The sequence below is a fragment of the Hemibagrus wyckioides genome, linkage group LG01 (genome assembly GCF_019097595.1).
Source record: "Hemibagrus wyckioides isolate EC202008001 linkage group LG01, SWU_Hwy_1.0, whole genome shotgun sequence".
NCBI lineage: Eukaryota > Metazoa > Chordata > Actinopteri > Siluriformes > Bagridae > Hemibagrus > Hemibagrus wyckioides.
The window spans coordinates 9,060,605-9,080,408 of NC_080710.1; the positions used below are offsets into that span (position 1 = coordinate 9,060,605).

General features: G+C 41.0%; 1 protein-coding gene across 2 annotated transcripts in view; it reads left to right on the forward strand.

The window, feature by feature from the left end:
• Window positions 1-19,804, forward strand: part of si:dkey-246i14.3 (ephrin A4) — a 44,265-nt gene that overhangs the window by 8,219 nt on the left and 16,242 nt on the right. For both annotated transcript variants that reach the window (XM_058398632.1, XM_058398636.1), the window contains one exon: window positions 16,648-16,943. In XM_058398632.1, coding sequence (XP_058254615.1) covers window positions 16,648-16,943 — 296 coding nt within the window. The remainder of the gene's footprint in view (window positions 1-16,647; window positions 16,944-19,804) is intronic.

Below are 19,804 nucleotides of genomic sequence, written 5' to 3' on the forward strand. Positions count from 1 at the left end.
GAGAGAGAGAGAGAGGAAACAGAGTTATTTTGTTTTAGTAGAGGTTGTACAGAGTGGAATGAGTGGTATGTTGGGTATGGTGTGGTGAGCTAAAATGCCTCACATATCATTCTGTTTTAATAAGGATCAGAGTTTCGTGAACGTGTGTGTGCTTGTACGTGACTCGTGCAAGAGTTGCGTTACATGTGTATGCAGGTTTGGGTGTGTTGTATCGATAGCTATTGTAGTGAACTGGCGATTCATGATTTTCAGCTTGTTACAACGGATTTATTCCCTGTGTGTGTGTGTGTGTGTGTGTATGATGAGGAAGCATGATGTTGCTGTTATTTGTCAAGCAGATTGGCCCGTAGAAGTGTCTACTCTGTCGAATCGAACACTCCTGCTGAGGCCTCCGAATAATGACTCTCACGGAGGGGCCGCATCAGCGGCGTTATTATGTGAGGAAATTGGACTGAACAAATATTTCATTTTTCAGTTCCAGAATTAAATGTGCGCAGGAGAAATCGGCGCCGATGAAAATTTGCATCGAGTCAGCTGCGACATGCCAGGAATATACTCGGACCGCATTCGTTTGCTGTCTTCTTCTCTCTTTAACCAGATCAGTATGGCATTAGCGTGTACACACACACACACACACACACACACACACAGGCACCTGTCTGAAGTGATACAGGGATACCTACGTTATCCTGGAACGAGGAGAATATATGACCCATGTGTATGTGTCTCATCCTTCTCTCTCTGTAAACATCTTCACAGAACAAAAGTGTATTATAATCTTGTATGTCATTACCCACATGTACACTAGCAGTCAAAAGTTTGGACACACCTTCTAATTCCATGGTATTTCCTGATGTTTATTTCTTTCTACATTGTAAAACAATGCTGAAGGCGGCCGAAATCCACAATAATGTCGTTTGAACAGTTGATATTGAGATATGTCTGCTACTGATGCTCTGTAAAGCCTTCATAACGGCTCTAAACTGAGATGCTGTTAATTGCTGATTTCTGAGACTGGTCACTCTAAATGAACTTCCCCTCTGCAGCAGAGGTCAGTTTTGGTCTTGCTTTACTGGGATGGTCTTCATGTGAGCCAGTTTCATCATGGTGCTTGATGGGTTTTGCAAATGCACTTGACAATACTGTTCTTGCAAGAACTATTCCAGAACACCTGACCTTCGTGTCTTAAAATAACAACTGACTGTTTTTTGTTGTCATTACATGTGGATTACTTAAGTCCATGTGTGTTATTTCATAGTTTTGAAATCTCCAGTATTGTTCTAGAATATAGAAAATAAATCCCTAAACAAAAAACACTGAATTAAAAGGTGTGTCCAAACTTTTGACTGGTAGTGTATGTTGTCCTTGTTGTTAGTGCATCCCTCTTACACCTGCATTCACTGTAAATCTTGTTACTGAGCTGTGTGCTGTAGTAACTTAAAAGGTTATATACACTATATGACCAAAAGACTGCGGACACTTTGAGCATCACACTCATTTGCGGTTATTTCCACAAACTTGGACACGCACAATTGTATAAAATGTCTTTGTATGATGTAGCGTTACTTTTCCTTCACTGGAACTAAAAGGACCAATCCTGTTCCAGCATGACACTACCTCTATGAAGTCATGGTTTGTCAAAGTTGGTGTGGAAGAACTTGAGTGGGCTTCAACCCCACTGAACACCTTTGGAATGAACTGGAGCACCATCTCGCACCCCGGTCCTCTTCTCTGACATCTCTGCCTGATCTCACTCACTGATTGTTCACAAATCTCCACAACCGCACTCCAAAATCTAGTGGAATGTCTTTGCAGAAGAGTGGAGCTCATTATAACAGCAAAGAGGGAACTACATCTGGAACTGGATGTTCAACAAGCACATGTGAACATGTTTCTGCTAACTTTTGGTCATTTGTATGCTTGCAACATACTGACAAAAATACTGAAGAATTCACATTCCCTATTGTGTATGAAATGACTCATTTCAGAGGAGTCTGGGAGGACAAAAACACTGCAATGCTATGTTCCTGTAAACTGCTTTGACGAAATATTGTAATACTAACTCCTAGTCAGAGCTGGAATTTGTCTGAGCAGGAGTTTTTCTCGAGCGAACGTCATATGCCAACTCTGATACGTCAACATGCCTGAAAGAAGTACAGACGCCGCCAATTTTGGTTTGGCTTAACAAAGAGCTGCAGGCATCCTAAGGGTTCTCTGCTTTCCCCTGCACAAGGTCTTGCTTTTTTTCTTTTTCTTTTTTCTTTTCCCCTCTGCTGCTCCCCTCAGAGAGACAGAGACCCATGGAGAGTAATCTCTCACCGTAGGCCTGTGCAAGCGCACTCGCGGATCACAAAAGTTCCTCCACTTCAACAAGGCTGGTAGCTTAGCTGGATCCAGCGACGGTTAGACGTAGATTAGTTAGGAACGATTTTCCCTCGCAACACAGCAGCAGGATCATTCTAACCTCTGAGATGCGTTTCAAGTCACACTAAATAGTGGATATTACGTCGTTTAGTGTGTAAAAATTTTTTACCTTGAATTCTGATTGAATATGTATGACTTTCAACTGGTAGAGATGGGAACAGCACTTCGATTAGGGTTGTCATGCAAGTTGTTTCAAATGTCTTGGGTCTTATGGATTAGTGAGAATGGAAATAATCAATCAAGTATAACATTTGAAATTATTTATCATAATTATATATACAGTGCTGAACAGGTCCCCTGATGTTCCAGCAGCTTGATCTCACCACCCTGCTGCTGCTGCACCACTGGGCAGGGTACCAACCCATCCACTAAGGGCTTAACTCTCAGCGCTGGTCCCAAGCCCAGATAATATGGGAAGGTTGCATCAGGAAGGTCATCCAGTGTAAAACCTGTGCCAGATCAAATATGCAGATTGGATGATCCGCTGTAGTGACCCCGACCAGGGAAGAGCTGAAGGACAACAACGACATATTAAAGTACTGGACTATTATCATGGCTCAACAATCAAACAGTTAATGGAACTACAATGGGACTGGATCTGGGCGGAAGTGGGAGTGTCTTTGTTTGAGATTTAAAAGAAAAACACAATGTTGTAATGAGACTCAAGTGTACTTGTGCCCTAGTCCCAGGCATCTGTCCAACTAACTTTGTAACATTTTCTATTCCGCAAGGATTTTGTTTTCTGCATGGGAGTGTCATCAGCATTGTCCTACTACAGGGAGCTGTGTGCAGCTTAGAGGAAACAGTGCTTATCAGCCATTATTTTTTCAATCAACAAAAGGCTTTCTAAAGCAGCAAAACACCCCGACCAGTTTCGGTTTTGATTAAGCTGCATGGTTTTTATCAGAACTCTTGTTTATCTGTACATTAGAGATCCATTCTGTGTTACAAACTAACAAGCAGGGTCAATATTTACTTGTTCTGCATGACATCATTTATTGGTTCAGTGTTAAAATATAGAAATATAGTTTATAATAATCATTTTTTTGCTTCATATTCCAGTCATGTTTAATTGGCTCTTTGTAATCCAAGACCTAACTCATGGTATAAGCCAGTCTTAATTGTTTCACCATCGTTCTGTTGATGTTTCTATTATTTCACTTTATGCTTTTTGTATTAAGGGTGGTTTAATCTCCGTCTGATCTGCAATTAGTTTTTAATTATGTTCTTTTCTTCTCCCTTTGTTAGGAGGAGGTCTGCAGTTGGTGCTTTGTATGAGGCATTTTTCAGCCTTTGTTGTGTGTGTGTGTGTGTGTGTGTGTGTGTGTGTGTGTGCGCGTGTGTGCATGCGTAGCACGCTGTAGAGCAGGGTTGCTGCTGTTTTGTGCACCACAGGCTCTGAGCTCTTGTGATGCCGGGCCCTTTGTGACCCGGGCTTGTTCTGAGGTGCAGCGGCTGGACGCTGAAACCCAATCAGGCAGCCTGAATTGGAAGCATTTGGACAGAGACAGATGGAGAGGAGGGAGAGAGGGCGAGGGAAATGAAGGCATGAGATGGAAAGAGAGAGTGTGTAAAAGGCACTTTTATCCCCAAAGATTACAATGCACTGACCGTGAAAGAGTTTAAATAAATGCTGAGCATGGAATGGATGAGTGTTGGGAAACAGATGAGTAAGAGAGAGAAGGAAGAGAAGGAAGGAGCGAGAGAGCGATGGCAAGAGAGCGAGAGGGAGACGCATTTGACAGGAAAAGGAAGCGAGTCGGGTTGTTGATGAAGAGGGCGACTGATGGTGGGGAGTGAAGAGACGTCGTTAAGACATGACGAACACCACAAAAGAAATGAGAGGAAGAGAAAGCAAATGAAAGAAAGAGTGAACAGAACAGTGAAATGTCTTCTAGTGTGTGTGTGTAACTAACTACTGGCTACTGTACACAAACCTACACATGCACACCCAAGCTTCTGAGGAAAATTCAGCTAGATACCCGCATTAAAGAGGGGGTGAAAAATAATGAAAGTATGAGATGACATGACTGTCTGAGAGCAAAAACGGAGAGCCGACGGCAAAGAGAAATAAAGTCCGACTGACACAAAGAAAGCCAGTTTGTTTCTAACCCATCAAAAGTGTGACCCACTTTACCGATGATGGATGCCCAGAGCAGCTCAGATTTATCGGTAATGCTTATTTGTTAGCAGGCGCCATTTTCAGTACCCGCCCTAACCCACTTACTCCAGCTGGGGCATTCGGAGCAAGAGCAGGGCTTGACGTGGCACACTACACCTTCACCAGACGCCTTTACTTCAGCTAAAGTCCTACTTTTCTTTTTCTTTTTTTTTTTTTTTTTTTTACTTGAAGCATTTGCCCTTACTCCTGGTCATACTGTCGTCAAACAGAGTAGTCTTGTCTATCTCTCAGATCGATGATCTCAGCCATTTCCATTTATTTTAGAGCAGTAATAAAAATCTAATTGTCTGTTATGAGCCATTTGGAGTACTGTAGCGGTGATTTCTTATAGATTGGTCAGAAGGTGTTGACTGATTTTCTGTAACAGCAGCTTTGACAGTTGTTCCGGCTGCAAGACAAATCACAGGTTTATATTAATAATGTTATTGTTTCTATAGAAACAACTCATTCACAGGGACTTGTATGGCAGACGTCTAAGACTAATAATAAACCAGCCATCCATCCATTTTCTATCCTACACATGGTCACAGGGAGCCTGGAGCTTATTCCTGGGGACTCAGGAGACACCCTGGATGAGGTGCCAACCCATCATGGTGCTCAGTCTCTCTCTCTCACACACACACACACACACGCGCGCACGCACACGCACACACACACACACACGCGCGCACGCACACACACACACGCGCGCACGCACACACACACACGCGCGCACGCACACACACACGCGCGCACGCACACACACACACGCGCACGCACACACACACACGCACGCAAACAGGATGGACATGGTACTTGAACCCCAAGCCCCAAAGGTGCAAGGCACAATGTAATTATAATTATAGTAAAAACTTTTCTATACCAAGAACTATTATTTTTTTTGTCCTTTGTGGAATGAGTCTCCAGTATCTGTTTTTTTTTTTTGGAAGGTTTTTCCACCCCAAGAAAGTCTTCAGGACCGAGTACAAGCTGTTTGTGTACAGAAAGAGAAAAAGACAGGCTGGTGATAATAGAAACTAATTTGTGTCATGGACATTTCATAAACTATTAACATGTATGAAGTTTTTTTCATACTGCAAACTGCTGCAGTGTAAGAGGAATAAAACACTTCAGGAAAATACTGTTATTGGAAAATAATCAAATTCATAGTGGTAGCAGTAATAACGCTATCCCTGACTGAGATAATGTTAATATTGTGATAATAGGAGATATTGTATCTCATGCTGTGGTTATTTATTTATTTATTTATTCATTCATTCATTCATTCATTCATTCATTCATTCATTCATTCATTTATTCAAATAACAAATAGAATTTCTGGAAGCAGCTGATTGGCTGTAATTTTCTTCTATTTTTTTTTTCCAAATTTCTTTTTGATTATTAAAAAATGGAAAAATAATAAATATTTTAAAAATAGATTTTATCTAATTAATCTTTCTATATATTCATTAAAAAATATCAGCAAACTGATTGAAAAATAAATGTTTAGGTTTATTTTTTAAATCAGCATTATTTTGCTGGTAGTTTCTTACCAGCTCTATAAATCAGGATATATATGTAGTATAGAAACATTTAAATACTGTGATACTCATCATATCAACTCGTAGCTTTTTCGTAAAAAAGTCGTTATATTTATTATAAGTGTTATATCTATGGACATAGACAAAGAAAACTTCAAGTTTTGTGAATGCAGATAAAAGATGAAGGGTGTGTGACTAAGACTAATCTAATTTATATTACATCATGTTTCTAAAAAGTTCAAACATATAAAGCTTCATGTTGGAAAAAATCAGTTTTAGTACAGATATAAAATGAGTCATTTTGATCATGAGGGTTAAGGCGCAGGATGCGAGGCTGTGTTTAAGGCACGCAGAGCTCTCATTAGCTTGAGGTTTTGGAAGTCGAGATGGAGGGCCGGGCAGAGCGAGCGAGGGAGGGAAGGAAGGCTGGCACGGAGCCTGGTTCCGGACTGGCTTGGTCCCAGGCCACGACACCTCTGGCCCCGTTTACCCCCAGCACACACAAAGTGCTCTAAACACATGTCAAGAAAACGCTCCTGTGTGTTTTGAAGCTGCCACATAATCTACATTTCAGTGCTAATATACACTCAAGGCATTATGCAGATTTGCAGCAGTAACCAGAAGGCAGAAGCACCACAGCACATTTTTATACATCACACATGCTTCAGCCTTTGCCCTGTGGTCTCGGAATGAATGAATAGGATTTTCTTATGCCTTATTGACAATATAAAAACAATCGTCCACTATAAAAGACCTCTATTATGCTTTTTTTGTTCTTTTGAAATGAGAAATCTGAGGAAAAGGCAGCGAAAGCCATTTTCATATCTGCATTTAGCAACAAAATGGGCTCCCAGTGTCCACTTCAGTACTGTTGTGTCAGCGGATCAAGCTGGCGTCGAGGCTTCGATGGCCGCTTGCTAATCTTTCAGACCTTGACACCCTCTTCCCTACATACACCATTCGAAAGCGAACTTGTCCGGCTCTCTGTGGTGCCGTTGCTCCTGCTGACTCTCGGTGAAAGGGCCGCAGAGCTAACACGCAGAAAATAGCCACTGCTCTCGGCTTGATAAACGCATTTAGACTCTGGGGGCTTTCGGTGCCTTCCTAATGCTAACCACCTGCCTACTTTACGCACACACACAAACACACAACCCGCCCCACATGATTGCTTTTATAGAGGAGTTGCCCTGCAGTTCTACTGAAAAGGGCCGGTTTGTGAGTTTGCCATACACACACCATCAGCTGCTTGCCTAGCATGCAGATCTGAATTGTAACTCGCCATCTGCTCCAAACGCACTGCTGTAAATTGTTTCAAAAACATTGTGTGAGAAAGTCGTCAAGAATTCATAATGCACTCAATTTAGACTCATTGAGCATCCCTTGAAAGTACTGTGCTTGGCTTTTACTGGTGTCTCATATACACACACACACACACACACACACACAAGCACAAATACAAACGCTTGCTCTCCAGGGACACGAAGCACGTCTTTGTGGTATTTCCAGCAGTGCATTCACATAAATGAAAACCGCTGCAATACACTTTCCTGTTCTTCATATTGCTAGTGGACAAATGAAACCTTTGTTTTAATCTCAACCGTTGTTGTCTGAGCCAAGCTCCTTGCACCCGAAGCAATAAACGTTGGGAACCGAAACAGAATTAGGACGAGCTAAAGCTATTTAACAGCAATGCACTCAATACATAAAGACAAAAAGGGCTGCTTGAGAGCATTAAGCGAGCTTTCAATTGAATGTGGAGCTGGGAGCTCGAGTTTTGTTTGTGTTGAGAGGAAACCCAGCTCATCTGCAGGAAGCAGAGTCAAAGCTTGGAAGACGCAACTCGCATTCCAGCCGTCACACCTGGCATGTGAGGAAGAGCAAGAAAGTAGAGTGTACCCAAATACATCACAATATGTAGACTACGCACTGGGACTATCCAGGGTCAAGTTTTCATGAAGCCACTTAAATGTTCCCAAAGGCAAAGTATGACATTGTGTAAGAAAAGTTTGGGAATTGGACATGGAGGACTGGAGTAGGGAGGGAATAAGGGGGAATGGGCACTAACGAACAAGAGTGGCATGCAGAGGAAACGGCATGAGGGTACTTAAGGTTACAAAAGACAGGAAGGACGGATGTTGAACAGAGAGCAGGAAAGAGAGACTGCGGAGAGAAAGTGTGGGGTACAGTATGAGTAACAGTCCAATATAAAGAACTATTCTATTTCAAAAACTCATGCACGGTTTTTATTGCAACGAAATCCCTGCTCTTAAAATTGCATGTTTTAGCTGAACATCACGTTTAAACATAATTACTGAAGGCATTTCTTCATGTTCTATACAATAGTGACAGGCTGAAACCTGATTCTAGTCTGATACTGACATCTGATTATAAGCAGACCTGCTCTCAACCTTCTGTTGCCATGTTATGTGAAACTTCTCACTTTAAGGCAAACTGTAATGCATTCACATGAAAAATGCATGTCCTGTCACTGTATACCATGTGGTGTTATGATTATTTAAAAAAACATGTTGGATCTGATCAGATACCAATCCAACATCCGATGCCAGAATCAACTTACATTGGTATGCTCCAAATTACATTTAAATAGGAACATGGGGATATTCAAATATACATAGACCAATCAGCCATAACATTAAAACCACCTGCCTAATACTGAGTACTGTACCACAAAAGCAGCCCTGACTTGTTGAGGCATGGACTCTGTAAAAGTGCCAAAACATTAGCAACTGATCCTTTAAGCCCTATAAGTTGCTTATTTGGTCCAGCACCATTTGGAGGCCAAGTGAACTCCTTTAACTCTTTGTCATGATCCTCAAATCATTCCTAAACAATTTCTGCAGGGTGTCAGGCTTTGATATCACCGTTTTTGTAGATGCTCTGACCCAGTTGTCTAGCCGTCTTGTCAACGTGGCTCAAATCCTTACACTTGCCCATTTTTCCTGCTTCCAGCACATCAACTTCAAGAATTGATTGTTTTTGCTTAATATATCCCACCCCTTGACAGATCCCATTGTAACAAGATAATCAATGTTATTTACACCACCCATCAGTTGATTTTATTATAATGGCTAACTGGTGTATGTTGTCCAGTTAGACATATGACCACATCACCTGAGCATATAGAGGGTTTTGTGAGTTAAAATTTATTAATTTATGAATTATTTTCATATTAATACTCCATGCTGAAAATTAACTTTTGGGCTATGGGAGGAAACTGGAAAACCCAAGCTCAAGTTCAAATCAGAGACCTTACTGCTTTGAGGCAGCAACTAACCTCCTACTAGATATTATTTAATGAGTAGTTTAGCTAACTTCTCCTGATGCTGTTTTATGTTCAGACAGCTCTTAGAAGTCATCACTTCGCCTCACACCTATCAACATCTTTGACTAACATGGCTTGATGGGATGGAAAGAAAGATGGAAGGAGAGCGAGGTTGGAGGGTTAAATCGAAAGGCAAGGGTGTCTTTGATGCAGGTCATGTGGAATATTCAGCAGTACAGGACAGGAAAGGAAGGAGAGGGAGCAAAAGTTGGACTGTGAAGTTTTATACAAGAGAGTGCTCACTACTGATGAGCAGAATTACTCCTTTTCAAATGATCTCTCTTTTTCAATAACTGTCTTTTTACTCTGCCTGACTATCTTGCTCTGTTATGGAAGGCATTGGAGCAGTGGAAGATCTCAGTGTTTGCCCCCTCCCCCTTTCTCCACCTTCGCACCGTTCTGCCTCCTGTGCAGCCGAGATTTCGGTATTTTTCCTTCTCTTTTCTTTGGTTCTTCTCAGTGCATCCCCTTATTCCATGCTGGAGATCGCCATGAAAGAAGTTGAGCTCGACTGAGCATGTCTGCCCACCTTCAGTTTTTTGAAAACAAATCTTCTTTTTCTCTCTATCTCTCTCATTAATGCTTCCTTTAGTACTTCCTCTTTTGTAATTCCTTTCTCTCATAATCAGTGCTCCATTGCAGGATGTGGAATCTTTCACCTTCGTGTATTTACCACATGAATTCATGACCCCCTTGTTTCAGTTCTAAACTGCAGTGTCTCTTTCTTTTATCACTCAATCCCCCACCCAAGATTCATTCCATTGTTCCTTTCCTTTTCCCCCCTACCCCCTTTATTCTTTTCCTTGACTTGAGGCCTTAACATTACATGCCCACTTGCAACTTGACTGTCAAAAACCTGACTCCCAGACCGCCATGTTTATCCAATCAACCAATCTAGAGATCTACAGATGAAAGGATCTTTTTTTTTTATTTGCCATAATCAAATCCAAGATAATGTCAAAGAAAGCTTGCAACAGCAGAACAGAGGGAGGCTGTGTAATGTAGACACATGGTGTAACACAGAAAGCTGACTGTTGGCTGCCATCGAGGATCCAAGCTCTACCTTTGCAGTGTGTTCTGCACTGTTGGCACCGAGCGAGTGTGTATTGAATCAGCATCGGAGACTGGCAAAGAAATATTCTCAGATTGGCCTCTTTAATGCTCTTTAAGAGATCCAAGAAAAACTATTTTTATAAAAAATTGTCATTTCTTTTACTCATACGCTGTAGCTAGCAATATATCTGTAGTTCAAGAGGTAATGTGAAAATGGTCGATATAGTCGGCTATGTCCTGAACCACATGCTCTCGCAATAAATGGCATGTTTAAAACTGTAGATATTGATTGCATACTGCTTGGGATTTATACATTGATTTTCTGTGGTATTGCATCTACTTTATTTATATATATATATATATATATATATATATATATATATATATATATATATATATATATATATATTATATGTTTGTTTTTAACACTGACTACTGATCCCTGCAAATGTTTTCCTTACTTCTTCGTTATAGATTTGCACCCCGGAGCTGTTCCGGCAATCATAGTAACTTTAACAATAAATTATTAAATTATGATTATTTAAAAATTAATGGCTGCAACTGTTTCTGTATTCAGATTATAACCTGAAGTTGGCCTGTAATGTGCACTAAATATGCACCACTTTCGCACCACTATACCCAGTATAGTGCGCCTCTTATTGGTATCTGTTTCTGTATATATTTAGAGCACAGTATCAGTTTGTTCAAAAATTTGTATTTATATCTAGTTGCATTCCTAAGCGATATGCCCACACTGAACATTCTTTAAACAGTTAGTTATTCTGTATTCTGTTGCAGTAGAGTAATGACTTGTATCTGCACTATACAGTGTAACCCAGAAAAGGACAGATTCCTGTTTGAGTCTGGTTCCTCTCATGATTTCTTTCTCATGTTTTCTCGGGGAGCTTTTCCTTTCCACCGTTGCTTCAGGCTTGCTCATTAGGGATCTAAGTCTACAGCCATTGATCCATAGACTGCTCTATACACCAACCCTTTCCCTTCTAGACCCCTCTATTTCTCCATTTTTTAACCCAACCATACACCACCCCAACTGTTTGTTCTCTTGCCCTCCTACATCTTCCTATTGTCATATTTTACCAAGCTTCCCACCATGTTTATATGTTTTCCTGTGGACAACATAGCATTGTTCCCCAATTATCAGGCCCATTTAGCAATTACGCCCTCGCTTACAGAACAACGAAGGCTCGAGAGCACCGCTTGTTTCGGTAATCACGCAATCCGGCCTGTTTTGTATTCCTCCACTACGCTCGTGGAATTGTTCATGCTTTAATTATTCTCTTTTATAAAGGGATCAAAGGTGCTGGTGCCGCCGCTAGCTCTCCATTTTCATTCTCTCACACACTCGCGTTCACGCACCTTTTTTTTTTTTTTTTTTTTTAACATTTACTATGAATGTTTATCCATTATTCAAACCATGTAGCTTGCACTGTAATGGTTCCGTTTTGGCTCCACTACGTTGCTGTGTGTGAGCAGACTTCTTGTGTAGGGCAGAATATTTCTATCCTTTAGATTGATCTGTGGTGTGTGTTGACCTTCTCACTTGTTTTCTAACAACTGGAGTCAAGAACCAAATGACAAATTTGTACATTCTTTCAGAATTAAAGCCATAATTTGGTGATGGTTTCAATGATCTTTTGGTGCAAACTGAGGCTCCAGTGGCATTTGGGGAGGGAACAGAGACTGTACAGATGCCAGTTTATCTCCCAAAGACTGTAGCACTAGCTAGCTAATGTTATAAGCTGCAGTTGGACAAATCCATCCATCCATTCCATTCTACACCGCTTATCCATCTGGGTTGCGGGAAACCTGCAGCCTATCCCAGGAGACTCAGGGTACACTCAAGGCAAGGTACGCCCTGGACAGTATGCCAGTTTGTCGCAAGGCAGAATTATACATACACACACACACTATGGCCAATTTAGAGATGCCAATCAGCCTACAGCACATGTATTTGGACTGGGAGTCGGGAGTACCCAGAGGAAACCCCTGAGGCACGGGGAGAACACGCACACACACACACACATGCCGGGAATTTGAACCCCCAATCCTGGAGGTGCTATCCACAAACCACCAATCCCCCCCTTAGATAAATAGAGTGTCTAGAAAATTCCAGTGTCTTAAGGAATTTGATTCTTCTAATATTCGGTCATTTTCACAGATGAGTCCTCAAGCTGATGACCAAAATGACCAAAGTGCACATCTTAAGTACATCCTCACTGCTGGAGTGGCTAATCTGAAGCTCTTTTGAAGAGAGAGGTAAAGTAAGGCGAAAAGGCGAAACTGTAGAAGAAAAGGAAATGCTGCGATTGACAGAAACGCTGCAAGCCTGCCCGATCAGTGTCTGATCCAACAGACTATTACTTACACACTCGTTCTTCTTTCACAACATCCCTTCACAAAGACAGGTAAAGGAGAAGAGTGACATTATTGTTTTTTTCTTCTTCATGCCTTCTTTCACTATCCTGCCCTTGAAATCATTCAGTTTTCAGTTTCTCTGAATCATTGAATGCACGCTGAGTTTTTCCTTTTATGAAGTTAGTGAAGATTTTCTACATCACTTATCATTTATAATCGCATTTATATTGAGCTGAATTGTTAAGGTTGGTTATTTCAGTTTGTTAGATTTTTTTTATTTATTTATTTTTTAAATTTGTCAGGCGCAAGCAGGTCACTCGGACAAATCGAGACAATCCGATACAAAGAAATGATGCGACTGTCGGTTAAAGTTACGTCAGTGTGTCTGCGCTTGAGCAGCTTTGTGTCGGTGTGGGAATTAGTGCATCTCCTCCTAATGATCTGAATGATCTAATTAATCGGTGGAAGTCTTGTTATGCGCTAATAACGTAGCCTCCTTTCCCACTGCTGTGTCATGAGAAAGCTACAGAATAATGAATAAAAACAGTTAGGAATTTATTCTTTGTAAACAGAATTGATCTGATTATAACTGGCTTGTTTTTATGTGATGTTGTGAACCTCAATATGCAGTGCATTATCGTGTCAGTGCGAGGATTGATTCGAAAACCTGCTGCAAGACGAATCCGAAAAACAGTGTGAGATCAGGGAGAAAACAGAAAATCACGCTACTACTCGAGTGCTTAAGCAGCATTGTGAAACAATAAAAGATAGCACGCAGATACTGTTATTTTTACTTTAGCTGGGAGATAATTAAGGTGTCCTTGTGTGTGTGTTAATTGAGACGTGTTGTGCAGCTCGAGGGGCGTAGAATACAGACGCTGTATTGATCAGTGGGACTCGCCAGCGACGCGTTTGACTGATCCCAGGTCGATGCAGCTCCGTCACACAGATTGATCGCCAATACTCCGTCATGGTCATTGATCGGGTTGCTGTTAAGTGACACACAGCTTTGGTCACGCTGTGGCGGAAGAACGAGTGCAATAAACCTCTTCCGCTCACTTCCTTTTTTTTTTTTTCCCTCCACACACACACACACTTTTTATCCAGGTTAGATGAAGACTTCTTCCGAAGCACTTAATTTCACCTCCGTGAATTATGGCTCTCTTACAATAATAACTTTGCCTAAGCTCAGTTTTGCTCCTTCCGTTTTTGGGTTTTAGCATTTGCCTGGTTATATTATTACCACATAATTACACGTGGCCCACCCTCCACTCACCTATTTTTAAGTCTATGTAATCACAGCTGGCTTCACTACTGAGAATGATCTGTAGTTACACAGATGCTTCACTGTAATTTATATTCTGTGTACTTAAAAAGTATATACAGAGCTATTGCTGGACACAATATTCTCACATTAAATGCCCTTTTTCAGGCTGAATTCACAAGCGCCGTGTTTAAATGCCGAGCAAACATGCGCAAAAATAACCTCCAAAGACCAGAACTTTTAGGTCTTACTGTTTGATTATTTAATTGAATGTTTGTAAGCTGATTGATGAGGACAGTTGATTGAAAAATGATTAATAAGACATTTTGTCTATAGACTTTTTTTTTTTTTTCCACCCTGTAATTAATGGTAAGAGGTTTGATGATTCCATACTCATTCATCAAACTGGATATAAGGGAATTGATGTGGAAATGGTTTGCAGTAGTGTTTATGCAAGAAATATAAAGTTTGTTCAGTTTGTTTGTATCCTACAGGAGCTGCTGATTTTGTATAAACTTGTATATGAGGTGACTTAGTTGTGTATATGGAGTATGCTGTTAAGATTAAATAGCTTTATGATTTTAAGGAAAGAATTTCATGTTAACGACTCAAGAAAGCAACCCATCTCCGAAATAATCCCAGAATAAAAACAACCAAGGCAAAAAGATCGCTGCTATACAACAGGAGAGTGTGTTTCTGGGAGCCGACCCCCTGCGTTGGCTGAGCTGCATTAGGTTTAGCTCATTTTATGCTAAGGCTTTTACTGTTTAGTTATTATTTAATTGTTTTTAGCCCTCTGTTTTCTTAGCTTTATGTTGTGCATGTCAGAGAGCCAAACGTTTAGCACTTTAATGGTTCTCGTCATGTATCAGTAGCTGAATGTGCGTACGAAGCATGCTAGTCTTATCCAAATTTTGGTCACTCTGGTAAATTTTTTAGATCTGTTCAGCTTTTACACACAAAACTCTTAACTTGTCCCACCAGCTGATTTTTTGCATTAATATTTTCGGATAACTGGGCCATGGTTTTATCTCTCTGTTGGATACCTGTTTTACTCTTCCTGCTGTAACATTCTGTCTTTCGTCTCATGACCCCCAAAAATCCGCCTCTCCCTCATTCCCTTGCTTCCTCACTGCTTCTCTGCTCTTTCATTAGCCTTTTTCTGTCTTCTCTGCACCCACCCACTTAATTTGGGATGACCCCCCTGTGTCTTCTTCGTTCCTGTCTTTCTTTCACTCTTTTCCTCTCCAATGACTCTCCTTGCTCACTTTCTCTGGCTGTCTCACGCCGCTCCGTCACATCTTCTTAAAGAGTCGCCGTGACTGACTCGGACTGGCCTCCTTGCTCTCACAGCCTGTCTTTTCTGCTCCTCTGTGGGGCCCCTCGGCATCCCTTGCGTTCTACGGTACTTGCGCACACACACAATACACACACACACACACACACATGTATGCACACATACACACTTGTGGTGCAGAAAAGACCAATTAAAATCCATCTTGTCTCCTTGCTGTCTCCCGCCAAACTCTCTCTAGGGCGACTAATTAAAGTAGAACCTCCCTCCACCTCTTTAGCCTTCTCTCTTTCTCTCTGTTTCTGTCACTCCTCTCCTCTGCGTCCTCTGTGTCTCGCCTCTCCCCTGTTTTCTAACCCCCTTTTTTCGCTGTTTTTTCCTCTCGTATTTTTTCTTTTCTCTGGACATTAGACCTTCTTTAGAATTTGATACAACTTTCTTTAGCACTGGTGTATTGAGTGAGTGCTTTAAGGGAATCTTCTCTCTCTCTTTCTCTTTCTTTCTCTCTATCTATCTCTCTCTTATTGAAAGTAAACTAGTAAACAGCTCCTTAAAGGCAACAGGATGTAAACAAGAATCAGGATTCTTGCCAAACAACCAAAGGGCTATTATATGCTAATGCTCAGCCTATTAGAGGGGCTTCACTTTAGCTTTGGTGTGTGTGTGTGTGTGTGTGTGTGTGCGCTCAAGAGCGAGTCTCTCTTGCTAATTAGCATATAGCTGCCATGAACTTCCAGTGTATTTGGCCCTTAAACATCCCGCTACTCTCCAAGCCCTGGATTCTCTTTCCACAATCAGAGCAGTCATTACACAAACCACCTCTAATTTTCTCTGTTTAATTAGTCCACAAACGGTTTCACATCATTGAGCTTGCGCTCCCTCTCTTGGGCCAGCAGCTAAAACCCTCACTGTGATATGTGTGCACTGGGCGCAGCTGCATGGGGAGTCTTGATTAGAATGGCTGAGTGATCGATTGTCGCTGATATTTCACAGAAGAGCTGAAATCCGCGTGCTAACCTACCACAACTCATGATTTACTGACCAACCAGGAGTCTAGCATGGTCGGCCGGGAGCAAAGCCATCTTTAACACCTATGATAGCAATGAATCTTCTCTGTGATAGAAATACACCCAGTGATTTATTTCTTTTTCTCTCTCTCTCATTCTTTCTCGCTCGCGCTCTCTCTCTCAGGTTGACTAGTGATGACTACTCAGTCGAGGTAAATCTGAACGACTACCTGGACATCATGTGCCCTCACTATCCATCCGGCGCTCCGGAGAAAGGCCTTCCGGAGACACTGGCGCTCTATCTGGTAACCGGGCAGCAGTTTCAGGGCTGCCGTGAAACGGAAGGAGCCATAAAGAGATGGGAGTGCAGCTCCCCGTACTCGCCCTTCGGCCCTGTTCGATTCTCTGAGAAGATCCAACGCTTCACACCCTTCTCTCTGGGCTTCGAGTTCCTCCCTGGACACCACTATTACTACAGCTGTGAGTGACCTGTGTGTGCAAGTGTTTGTGGGTGTGTGCGTGCGCCAGTGAGTGCGAGTGCAGTGTGTGTGCGTGAGAGTGTGTATGATTGAGTGCTAGTGTGTGCGAGAGTGACTTTGTGTTAGTTTGTGCGAGTACTAGTGCATTCTAGTGCACCCAAGTGCTAGTGTGTGCATCTGCTAGTGTGTGCGTGAGTGTGTGCACATTCCACAGATCCTGTTGCGCTTTTGTATTAATGCTACACATAGAACATGTGACATAATCAAGGTTTTGTTCACGCAAAAATGTCTTACATAAACATTAGTTAAAAATGTTGCAGAACCTTTATAGAAACAGATGAGAAGTCTTTGTAATGGGGTTTTAATTTTTCTAGGTGTTCTCAGAACCTTCTAGAAACTAAAAACTGTTATGAGCTGGCTTGGTTGCAAAAACCAGACTGTGACTACGTGTAAACCTAAAAATAATTTCCTGAAAGCGTTTAAAGAGCAAACAGATGACTCTGTGGTTTGGTGGTAGTTCGGGTTAAGATTAGGATTATGGTTCTAGTTATGGTTCATTTGAGGCTCGTTTGAATTTGACAGATTTGTTGAAACTAAATTTTAACGTTCTCCGAAGCACCGTAATTTAAGTATCAGATTTAGGGCGATTTGTTATTCGTTTAGATTTTCCCTCCATAAGAGTAACCAGTGAAAAATAATGCATTAGCTCAGCATTGGTCTACTGAAATGTGGTCTGTGGCTTTAAAATGACATGATGGCTTTTTCCTGTCTACTTTTTAAAAAAAAATTATTTTATTTTATAAATACAAACCACTCTGCCTATTTTATCTGACATGGACTAAAATACAGATTAAAGTAAATAGTTTAAAAATAATGCCAAGAAATAATATGGCAAGAGGCATGATGGAGGAGATGAGGAAAGGCAGAAATCGATAGCAGGCTACAAGGTGATGCAGAATGAAGCAGTTGAACAAAAGAGAGCGAGGACGGAGGGTGTCGCTGAACAAGCGAAGCCGTTGAAAAGAAGGAGGGAAGATAGCGCATGTGAGCCGCGGAAAACCGGGAGCGGGACAACAGAGGCCACGGAAAGGGTGGGGAAAAGAAAAGGAAGAGACGGACAGAGGCGAAAGTATCTTTGCATAAATTACCGTTGTGTTGTGAGGGACAATAGAGCATTGTTGAAGCATGAGACTCGGTATAGACAGCACAGAGCCTATTGTATGCCTCAGTCTACACACTTCACACTCTGTCTGTGTGCCTTTCCTTTTTGTTTACTTAAACTATTGTGTAACGATGTGGCGATGTAACGAATGTTCAAACCTACAGCCCACTGAGCAGAAGCAAAGCATGAACAGATTCTATTCACATAGTTTGTTTGGGTGTGGGGTTTTTTTTTTCCATCTCATTGTATGGTTCTTAACACATTTTTCTACATGGACTTTAATGAAGGGTTCAGTTGCATAAAATTCCTCGCTTACAGAGGTCCAAATAAGCAGCCACAATGACTCAGCTTTATCTTTTACAGCTTGACAAGGGTTAGTTTATTTGTGTAAATATGACCATTTGGAGTGATTTATGTCTCTTCATGTTGCAACTTTTGGCTGTTTTGTATTTGACACAGGGGAAATAAACCAGGACTCTTTCTTTGTTTCTGAGAGAGTAAATAAAGTAAAAAAAAAAAAAAATATATATATATATATATATATATATATATAAGAGTGGCATAAAGTTCCCCAACAGCAATGTGAAAAACTGGTGGAGAGCATGGAGCCAAAACACATGCAAATCAGGATTATTCCACCAAATACTGATTAACACACTTTTTTACAAATTATTTGCATTTTGTTTTATTAGAGTTGTTAAAGCTCTGATCTTGGGTTATTTTTGATGTGTTGTCATTTCCTTTACATATACACTCTAAATAACAATAGTTATATTTTGAATTTAGGAGAAATATTGTCAGCAGTTCGCAAAAAATGAAACAAAACTGTTCATCTCACCAATACATGAACCTGGAAGAAAAAAACATAAGAAACTGATTATTTTGCAGTGGTCTTCCAGAGCATATATGAAACTTTCTGAACTTCTCTTCCCCTGTCTCTGATTTGATGAGACGACTTCCGTTTAAGTAATTTGCATAATTGCATTGCGAGTGACTGCAACATGCCACAACATGTCAAGCTGCTGCGTGTTTGGAAAACTCGATTTGTTGATCTTAAGACAGATTTTTAAAAAAAAATAGGTTTATCTCAAATACCCGGTTCATTCTGCTGAAATAGTTTCCATGTGCCATGTCCAACTTCAGACACTTATTCTCCAGCTGGAGTCCCTTGATAAACAGTTTTGAAAACTACAGGTTCTTACTGAACTGAAATATGTTCAGTATTTGTGATGTACTGAAATATGTTCAAGTGAAAAAGTAAAAATGGAGTTTTTTCTTTTGCACCAAAGCATGATATGAGAATCAGATTACAAACTGAATTGATTTAAGATTTATGGTCATTTCATTGTCATGTATCTATCCAATAACCCGATCAAAGCAATTGTCTAAATTCCAAAGTAAACACAGTCTTTGTTTTAGTGAAAATTTTGGCTAAAATCCCAACATCTTACAGGGTTTTTTCCAGGCTTGGTTTTCCAGCATTCGGCCTGACGTGACGGAGTTTCCCCAGACAACCGGCAAATGTTTTAAAGAAAAAAAAAGATGACATTACACACTCTTTTCCTCTTCTAGTGTAGGTACAGTCATGTACATAAACATGCGCTCGATAATTAGAGACAGAAATACCAAAGGCCCCTGCAATCCCAGCAAATCATCAGGATGTACCTTGTTACCCACAATTCTTAGCAGTGACCTCTTCT